Raw genomic sequence first — 10,425 nt, forward strand, 5'->3', positions numbered from 1 at the left:
GCAAAAGAAGAGCCCCGCCCTGCTTATTCTGCATCCTGAGTCTTGTGAAGCCAGGGCCACCGGCCAACACCGGGAAGGGCCCGGAAGGAAGCAGCAGAGCCTATACACAAAGCCTACATGTGGGCTATAAAAAGGAGCCCTCCCTGCTCCCCCCAGGATGGGCCCAGTTCCTAGGAGGTGACGAGTGGGGAGAGCTCTAGTACTTGTGCCTGGGCACATGGCCACTGCAGCCTCTCAAAGGCTGGCCAAGCACCACCTCAACAGGAATGAGTCTTACAAGGAGGGAGGAAGAACATTAAGAGCTGAGCCAGGAACGCAAGCAGAGGTTCTCTGAGCCCCATCTCCTGGGACCACAGTCTCCTCCAACGCAACTAACTCCACCTTCCCTACTGCCCTTCCCCCCAACCCTAGAGTATTCTGAGACTAGGACTTCTCATGCCTCTTTCCCTCTCCTCTGGGGACTGAGGGTACTCCCCACTCCAAGGTCCCAGCACACCAACAAAGGAGCTCTGGAGAGCTGTGGTCAGAGGTTCTAAGTCTGGGGTGACAACAGGGAGCTGTGGCCACAACAGACTAGGCTCAGGGGCAGCTCAATAGGGGCACGTGTGTTGGGTTGAATGTAGGAAGATGACAGGCAAGGGCACAGCTATAATACCTAAAAGTCTCAACACAAGATACCTATTTCAAAGACCCCAGCCAAAGTATCCTCTTGACCCACACAGGCAGCCATCTCCTCTGCCACAGCAGCACAGCGGCCCTCACCACACCCTGGCCCAGTCACAGAAATTCGTTCCTCCCCAGCCTCCATTCTCTGACTCCCTCTCCAGCCTAGTCTACCCAGGTATTCAGGCTCTGCACCAGAGGGCTGATCCAGAGCTACTGGGGAGCTCTCCAGGGACAGTGGAGTGGCTTGTCAGGGACACGCACATGCAGCGAAAGGTGGAAATGAGCCCTGGCTGCTGTCACCCCGAGATTCGGGGCTGTGTATTATCCCAGCACAACCACACATCTCCTGGCTGACAAAGGCCTCTGGCTTGTTCCTTTCGTAGCACTCCCCAAACCCTGGAATTACTTTTTCTGCCTGGCTGTTTGATCTTTCTGGTTAGGTCTGCCTTAACCTTTACAATCACTACTGGACCCCATGGTGCATGGTGTGTCAGCAAAAGCCAGAGTCTAAAGCCAGGGAAGCACAAGTGGGGTCTAGCCTGTTCAGTGTGCCACAGAGGCCCAAGAAAGCTGGGTTTTTCTCCTCTTTCCCTTTTTTAAGGAAAGAATAGCTATGGTGATACAGAAAGCATGCCAGGCTAGAGACCTACAGCCACTGCAAACAAGTTAGAAGGTGGAACATGTCTAACAGAAGCTAGGGCCACAATAAATGTGAGACAAATGCAGGAACACATGGATGAAGGCATGCACGTGAGCTTGTCATCAGGGGATCTGGGCAGGCGTTCCTCAGAGCACCCAGGTTCCCATTCCCCTGGCAGAGGCTCAGGTACAGCTGTCATCGTAAGCCAGAAGAGCAAGGCTCTTCCGTACCCCACCTCAAATCAGCTGCTTCCTCATCCCCTGCAGGAGTGGGAAAGCATCTCTCTGGGGGTGCTGTAGTGGGGTGAAGGCAGCAGAGGCTCTAGATGGAAGCACCGAGTCCAGTGTGTCCAGAGAAGCCGCAGCTGGTCAAACCCATCTGGCTGGAGGGCAGAGCAGACATCAATTCTGTCCACAATAAAAAAAAAACTCTAGTCCCGTACAACAGTCCATCTTACTGTCATTTTCTCCAGAGATGGAGAATAAATTAAATATTGTAGTAGGAATCAGAAATGCAAGGCTCTGGGCCCAGCACTGCCATGAACTTGCTGTGTGACCTTACCCATGGCACCTTAGTTTCCTCATCTATGAGAGAGGGCTAATTAGAAGAACTCAAAAAACACAACAGATGAGAAAATGGTCCAGAACACTAATGCACTATTCAAATACCCTATTTTTCTCATGCCCCGGGCCTCTGTGTCCAGACTCAGAGAGGGAACAAAGAAATAAGAGCAGCATTGGTGGCCAAGCTTGCTAATGGAGCTGGAGCTCTGTTACTAAAGAGAGAGTAATGGAAACAAACTCTAATTAAGTGACCAAAAGTGCCAATGCTGTGCTGAGCACTTTCACATAAAATCTTACTCTCACATACGATCTCATTCAACTATGGTTAATACAGCTCTGTGAGGAAGGAATTACTTTTACAGCTGAAGATCAGTTTAAAGTAGCTTGCCCAAGGTCACAGGAAGAGCTGAGACTTGAACCCAAATCTAACTGATTCTAGCCACAAATCTCTGGTCACTGCAGCCCAATTACCAACCACTGCTGGAGGGCACTCCTCACCCTTAGCTCTGCCCAGAGCCTTGTCATCTGTTACCATGCTGCTCTCAAAGATCCCCCCAGGGAAGCACGGGTGCCATGCTTCTCTGAACAAAGCACTCTACAAGAACCAGAACATTCCCCTCCTACCCCATACCCATTTTTCCCAGGACTCTCCTCAAAGTCCTCAGAGACTTCTCCAGTTCTAAGAGAAGGAGTGGAAAAGGGAAAATTCTGTTATCCTCTAATAACAAGCCTTGCAACATTACCCATTTCTGGCCTCCTTGAAGCCATGTCCCAGAGGAAAGGGCACAGAGTGGGAAGAGATACCGTGAGTTAATGGAGACGGTCAGGGACAGTGATGGTAGAGGCACAGGAAGGCCCTATCACACTGAGATGGTGACACTAAAGCAATTCCTGGAAGACAGGGTCTCACACCATGTGCTCAGAGAGCATTTCTATGGGCTGGGCACTTAGAAATAGGCTAATCTTATACCTCCAGATGATACCAAAGCAGCTGCTTCCAGCCAACTGCCCAACCACCCTGCAAACCAGCAGGAGGAAACAACCCCAACAAGAGAGGGCTGCTGAGAGCTTGGAGAAAGAAGATGGTGAGCCTCCTTGTCTCCAGGCTTGGTGGCCAGACACTGGCGCCCTCTACACAGCAGGGGCATTTGCTCCTTTCTGCTAGCAGGTCCTCCTGGGGAACTTCCCCCCTCATCTCCCTCGTCAGAGTTCCCACACATTAAACACTTACGCCTGGCCACACTCGATTTGAAACACTTTACATATATTCTCATCAAATCCTCACAAAAACCTCATGAGATAAATGTAGTTTGTTACTACCGCCCTTTTATAGACGAGGAGCCCAGAGAGGTAAAGTTATATGCTCAAGGTCACAGAACAAGTTGCAGAAAGGAATTTTTTTTTAAAATATATCTTTATTGATTTCAGAGAGAGGAAGGGAGAGGGAGAGAGAGAGATAGAAACATCAGTGATGAGAGAGTCATTGATCTGCTGCAGCCCGCAACCAGGGCATGTGCCCTGAACGGGAATCAAACCCTGATCGCCTGGATCCTAGGGTGATGCTCAACCGCTGAGCCACGCCCGGCTGGGCGCAGAAAGGATTTTTAACTTAGGCAGTCTGAGTTCAGACCCCAAATGCCAAACTACAGTTGACCCTTGAACAGGGCCCCTGCCCTGCCTTGCCCCATGCTGTTGAAAATCTGTGTGTAACTTTTGACTCCCCAGCCATCCCCTCACTATCCATGGGGGTTGAACATTCCAGGACCCCTCGCAGATGCCAAAATCCTCGGATGCTCAGGTACCTTATATGAAATGGCGTAGAACAATGCATACAGCCGGCTCTGAAAACATTATTTTCAATCTGTGGTTGGCTGAATTCACAGATGTGAAACCCAGGACCCAGGGTCACAGAGGAATGATTGCATATATTTTTTAAAAACCCAAATATAAGTGGACCAGAGCAGTTCACAAACCCATGTTGTTCAAGGGTCGTCTGTGCTGTGTTCCACTGCCTAGTTTCCCCAGCCCCAGCCCCAGCCCATCCTTCCACCACCGCTGCATCCCTACCCTGCCTCAGCAAAGAGGTCATGGCCTGCTTTATCAGCTGTCTCCTGCAAACTGCAGCAGCATCCTGGTCTCCCTCCTCAGCTTCTCCCAGGCAAGCATGAGACAGTCCCACTGTCCACAGGACAGACTATATACATGTAGCCCGTGAGCACAGCAAACAGCAGTCCTCCCTGAGCTGCCCCCATCACCCCAACCTCATGTCTACCATACCTAAAGCATTCCTGACCCTGACATATGACCCCAGGTGCCTCAGCCAGGGCACAGGCAAGTTCCCCAATCACTCAAAGCCTAGTTCACAGGTCACCTCTCCTGGCTCTCCCCTCTCAGCCCCATCTTGCTACGCAGAGCTCTCAGTACAGACCTTTATCATAGTGCGTAACACTCAGGTTATAATTACATGTTCTCGAGTCTGTCTTCTCCAAGGGTCTGGGAGTTCCTCAATGACAAAGACCACGTCTTACTCATCTTTTGAACCCTCAGTGGAAAAATAGGAGGTGCTCAAATAATGCTTATTGAACAAATAAATGCCCCTCATTCCAAAGGGCTACCCAAAACAAGGCTAGTGGCCAAGATCTCTAACTGGTGACTCAAGCCTGTGCACCTGTGTACGCACACACGGTGAAGCTAGAGGTGTTGGGTGTGTGCTCAGCTCCTCCGGCCAGCAGTGCAGCAGGCCCCTTTCCTAGGTTCATAGGAAAGAGAAAGCCCCAGATGGGCAGGGGGGCCTCGCAGGGCTGGTCTGAAACCCACACATCAGGGTAAACCTGGGGTGCTAAGGAAACACTAAGAGGTCTGACTTCCCCTGGAAAAACTACAGTCAGACAGGAAACACACAGGCAGGGATGGTTCGCTCTGGAGATCCGGACACGTGCTCTTACCCCTCTCCCACTGGCAGCAGGCAGCCAGTACAAAGAAAAACCCTGATGACACCTAGCCTGAGCAGGTACCTTGGGCCTAGCTTTCAGTGCAGGCCTCATGGTCTGTTTCCTCACCAGTCTCACAGCCACAGAAGTCAAGCTCCGGACAGCTGTCCCAACATCATCTCTCTGAGCCTGACTTCCTTGTCCAGGCTGTTTGCTTTCTTCTGCCACCCTCCACCCCTTGTCATCAAAGATACTACTCGGAATTGTCACTGTCTATTTTAGTTTCCCTCAGGGCAAGAACCTGTTTTCATTCACTACAAGGGGGCCTAACATCTAGAATAGGTGTGGGGAACCTTTTTTCTCCCAAGAGCCACTGGAAATGTATAACATCATTCATGGGCCACACAAAATTATCAACTTAAAAATTAGCTATGAAAAAAGCTCCTAGATTTATTGAATTTTAAGTCCCGCCTACAGTTGCCTTGGCAGGTCCATACCAACGTCCAGTGGGCCAGACATTACCCACCCCTGATCTAGAAGATCAGCTCCAGAAGAATCAAAGACAAAAGTCTAGGGCTCCAAAATCCCCACAGATGTGCTTGGCTGGCAAGCAGAGCTCTCCATGGAGCCTCCATCTGGGTCACTTGCCCACAATGACCCTTCATTGAACCATCTTGCCCCAGAAGATACCAGAAGGAAAGCATGCAGCCAGAGCCTAGAGAGGGAGAGGCTGTCTGTCACCTAAAGTCTAAGCACAAAGGTTCAGACTCAGAGCAATACAAATCACAGGGACAAGGGCCTGAGGCCCATTTGCAGAACAGCCCTAGGGCTTAGAGTCCCCTTGGGATTGGCCAGCCAGCCACTGCCTAGAGAGCTGGGTCCAGCTGAGGCTGTCCCACAGCAGCACAATCACCCATGATGTAATTCACTCCCTGTATTTCTACTCCCTTATCTGTAAAATGGAATGGTACTCCCTAGGGCCTTTGTGAGGATTAGCCAAGAAAACATGGTAAAGTCTCCATAACCTTTAGCAGGAAGTCTGTAACTGCTTTATATTCACTTATGTCAGTATATGCAAAAAAAAGCGCTAAACATCACCCTGGTTCCTGTCATACCACCATGACAACGGGCACCAAAGTACTTCTTTACCCCTTTTGAGACAAACTATCACCCTAGAAACCAGCAGGTGCTAGCCCTACTTCACACGTGGAAAAGTGAGAGGGCACCGCTAGGCCAGAACGAGGTCTTATACGTGAGTGCTGTGTACTTTCCCTGAACCGCAGCATTGCTCCTTTAGGGCCAAGGACACCCGGAGGGTAACAAATGTCTCTCTCTCTCTTTGGCCCAGCTACAGGCACTGCATGGTATCCTGGCAAGGACAGCAGGAAAAGGCCAGACACCTGAGGCACCTGGGCAAGAGGCCAGGTGGCAGGGGACCCAGCTGGCAGTCCAATCTTCCTCAGAGTCTGCAGAGTGGGGCTGCAGGGATCAGAACCCATTAATGAGGTGTACCCAAGAGTGGGCAGAAGTGGGCCAGCTTCAGTAGGGGACTCCATTTAGAAGATCTGAACCCCACACAAGTGTATACTAGCCTTTTTAACCACTCATTCAATTCAGGCCTCCAAAATAAAAGGACCAGGGCCTCTTCTACACCTTTTACTTATGCTCCAGGCCTCTCAAATCCCAGCTAATAAATGAGATCTGGTTGACCTACCCTTGGCAGGCCGGGGTTATCAGGTCCCTCAGCATTCCCGCCTCCATCCCCCAAAGAGCTGAGACATCATGGACTAGATACTTCCCTTTCTACACCTCTTTCTTCTGCTCAGGCCCCAACTTACAAACCAAAAAGTCAGGCATCAGATGTGCAATCTCCATATACTTACTCTACACACTTCTACATGGTAGGTAGGTGGGCAAAAAAATAAAAAACAACAAAAAACATTTCTTCCCCTTTTCTGGGTAGTGATCTAAAAAAAAAAATTTTTTTTTTTTTTAAATCCTCACCCGAGGATATGTTTTTGGTTTTTTAAATTGATTTTAGAGAGAAAGGGAGAGAGAGAAATATCAATGCGAGACAAAAACATCAATCAGTTGCTTCCCATATGCACCCTGACTGGAAATCAAACCTACAACCTGGGTATGTGCCCTGCCTGGGAATCGAACCCACCACCTTTTTGGTGCACAGGATGACACTCCCTCGGGCCAGGACTCAGGGCAGTGATCTAGGTGAATGTTTATTCGGTCTGGCCCCCATCCTCCCTCCTTCCTGCACCCTCACCCTCTCCTGCAGCCACATTCTACCTCTGCAACATTCACAGTCCAGGGTCTAGGAGGGCAGTCAAAATCTACTATTGTTATTATTAACAGCTCACATTTATTAAACATTAATGTGCCAGATGCTGTGCTAGATGTTTTACATCAATTTTCTCACTTAATCTTCATAGCAACCATACAGTATGTTGTGAATATATTATTACTACCACTTTACAGATGAGAAAAACTAAGGCTCAGAGAAGATAAGTAACTCACGGGGGGACACACAACTAATACACGGGCTTCAAATCCAACCTTGTTATTGCCTGCTGGTCACATAAATGGTTTGAAATGCAGCCTGTTACCCTGGGAACCTCCAGCTAGTACCAAAAATTCACAGGGAGCACCACAGAATCAAGGAAGGGGCCATGTGCCTGGAGTCTGACACACCTGGGTGATGCTCCCAGGACTCTCTCAACTCTCAGCAATATCTGTCCTTTCTCTACTTTGAAATCCAGTCTCTCAAATCACTAACATTTTCACCCAATGGCTGACAGGGCCAATGGGGACACAGAGGAAGGCAGCTGCCATTTCTAAGTTCAGCAGTTGTATCAGATCTGGTTTGTAGTTGAGGATAGCTTCCTCACCACAAGACCTCCCTTCCTCCCAACCTCCTCACCCACCTACAAGCATATACACCATGCTGAAGGTCTGTAGGACGTTCCCCGAGGGTGTCACTTCCTGACCACCCTACTCCACATGGACCTAGTTCTGATCCAGCTCTAACATTAGTCTGGGGGGGTGAGGGGGTGTCTTGCAGGAAGCAACCCACAGCATGGGGTTGCAGACACATCATCTCTCACACTTGGAGGCGGGGAATGGAGGGCAGAGCTGGGTGCCCATCCGGCCACAGCACAGGCACGCATGCTCTAAGTGCAATAACACTCTGATAGATCTGGGGTTTTTTCAAAGTCCCCCAACTCCCTCTTCCCACTGAGACTTGTGCAAAAGCAGCTGTGCACAGGCCTGGGAGGGCAAAGAGGCAAGAAATCAAGAGTAGCTGCTCCTGGCTCCCTGCAACCACAGGACAGAGGACACAAAGACCCCAAACTGGCTGCCCACTCTTGTAAAGAGTACCCGACTCCAAGGCACTGAGGCTGGCCTTTTTGAAGCCAAGCTTTTAAGAACGTGCTTTCAAGGGCAAGCTCTTTACCAAGACCCCCCGCCCTGGCTTTGGGTGTCTGCCCACCCACACAGACCTCCAAAATTCAGTTTCAGAACAAAAGCAGCAGTGGGGAAAAGTAACCACTGCCTTCTCTTAGGCTTTTCCAAACCAAACAGGACCACCTTACTCCTCCTCCCAGGAGGGAGATGAGTAGGCTGGCTCTGTTCCAAAACCAGCCCTACCCCTACATCTGGCTAAGTTCTACTGAGAGAACCCCAAGGTTCCTTTGCAAATAACAGACCAGCCTGGGGGCCCAAAAGAGTTTCACCAAGACTGCTCTTTTTGGAGAAAGGGTGGTGAGTGGCGACCGTCTTTGTCTGGCCCCAAGTTCAGGAACTGGGTGGGGGCACTGCCTTGGCTCCCCTCCCCTCCATGAACACGACCATACCCGGTGTGGGGGGGACCCGATGCCTACTCCCCTGATCTCCAACTCGCTAGGAGTTTTAGGCCTCTGGACAAAGTGCTAGAACGCTCCCCCTGGTTGGGGTAAGGGGTGTCCTGTCAGGTGACTGAGGACCCGGACGCCCCCCACCCAGGGTGACCGCCAGGGCGGGGGCGGGGCCCGGAGGGTGTGGGGAAGGCCGTAAAGTTTGCCTAAGTCGCTCCGGTGGCGGGCCGGGGCGCGGGGCAGCCGGGCACGAATCCCCGGTCCCCCCTGCGCGCACAGCAGGCCCTGGGCAGGGGGCACACTTACTGGCCCCCTCGATCTTGTCGGCGCCGCGGCTCCACGTGATCTGCCGAGTCTCCAACTTGACCTGGAAGGTCTTCCGCTCGGGCCGCTGCGACTTCTTGGAGTAGAACAAAGTCATGACGGTGCCCACCTCGAGGCTGCGGCAGAGGTGCAGCACCTCGGCGTCGGAGGGCGCGCCAGGCCCGCAGCCATTGGCGCAGGGGGACGCGGCGCCCGCCATGGCTTCGGAGCTGGGGGCGGCAGCAGCGGCGGCGGCGCGGACTCGGCCCCGGAGAGGAGGCGGAGGCGGAGGCGGAGGCGGAGGCGGCGGCCGCGGGGGCTGAGGCGGCCGGCGAGTGGGCCCGGGCGGCAGCTCCTGCGGGCGGAGACGGGGCGGGGCCTGAGCGGAGGGCGGGGCGCAGCCGCCCCGCCCCTGCCCGCGCGCCGGGAACAAAGACGCCTGCGAGCCCGTGGGGAGGACCCCCGCCCGCCGCCCGGCGCGCCTGCGCCCCGCGACCCCCGGCCAGGCCCCGGGCGGGGGCGCAGAGCGAAATGGCGGCGGGGTGCGCGCGCCTCTCGCGGTCAAGTCCTCGCTCCTCCGTCCCGCAGAGCTTCCTCACACGGCCCCGGACACAGCTGGGCGGCCACGGCCGATCTCGTCACGCGCGGCAGCCCCGCGCCGGCCCGGCAGTCAGTCGCGCAGGCGGCCGCCTAGCCCACTGTCCCGCACAGGCCCAGCCGCCGCCGTTTCCTCACCCCCACTCCTCGAGCGCCGCCCGCGCAGCAACCGGAAAGAGAGGTGAGGGCGCCGAGCGCCCCCCGGGCCCGCAAACCAAACCTAGTGAGCTGGGCGGGCTGCCCGGCGGAGGGAGCCAGGCCGGGCCGCCTCACCCCAGCGGCTGCGGGTCTTCTGCGCGCCTTCTCCGGAGGGGGGGTGGTGGGGCGGGGCCGCCTGCGGATTGGCCGCCGGGCTCTGATGGACAACAGGCTTGTCCCGCCCCTCCTTTCTGGCCGCGCAGGGCTGGCCCGCAGGCCGCAGACCCACGCCTGTCCCGCCCCTGTGGCCAGTGTGGCCTTTGAGGGCCCGGACATTTGGAGAAGCACCCCCTAGGCCTGAGCATCCCCTACAGGAACTTTAGACCCGCGGCCCCAGTGGCCTGCGTCTCTGGCCTTCGCGTGAACCAGCGCCGCCGCATCTCACTCAGCGTCCACGCGGTAGGACATTGTACAGGTCCTACTTTAAGGCGCTGCTCCTGCAAATGCTCTTCTGAGCTTTGGTTTTCCCGGCCTGACTCCCCTTGTTTTCCTCCTCTCTCTGGCGGCTGCCTTTCGACCTTAGAAGCTTCCTCTGGGCTGAGTCCTGAGCCAGTTCCCAAGGCGATCCGACCTTTCACCATGGCGTCACCCCCCACACCCCGCCTTGGCACCCGCAGCGCCAAACCTGTATCCCCTCCATCCCACTTCCTACTCCAGGTCCC

At 53.9% G+C, this 10,425-nt stretch overlaps 1 protein-coding gene across 2 annotated transcripts in view; it reads right to left on the bottom strand.

Moving 5' to 3' along the window:
* PLCG1 (phospholipase C gamma 1) overlaps positions 1-9,867 on the bottom strand; it is a 35,068-nt gene extending 25,201 nt beyond the window's left edge. The window contains exons 1-2 of one of the 2 annotated variants that reach the window (XM_081149736.1): positions 9,704-9,867; positions 8,972-9,323 (exon numbers count right to left, since the gene is read on the bottom strand). In XM_081149736.1, coding sequence (XP_081005862.1) covers positions 8,972-9,188 — 217 coding nt within the window. In that variant the 5' untranslated portion in view covers positions 9,189-9,323; positions 9,704-9,867. Of the gene's footprint in view, positions 1-8,971; positions 9,324-9,703 lie in introns of those variants that run through there. The other variant, XM_081149735.1, reaches the window with a different exon arrangement.
* Between the last annotated feature and the right edge of the window lie 558 nt (positions 9,868-10,425).

Source organism: Miniopterus schreibersii, assembly GCF_964146895.1.
Source record: "Miniopterus schreibersii genome assembly, chromosome: 10".
Taxonomy (NCBI): domain Eukaryota; kingdom Metazoa; phylum Chordata; class Mammalia; order Chiroptera; family Miniopteridae; genus Miniopterus; species Miniopterus schreibersii.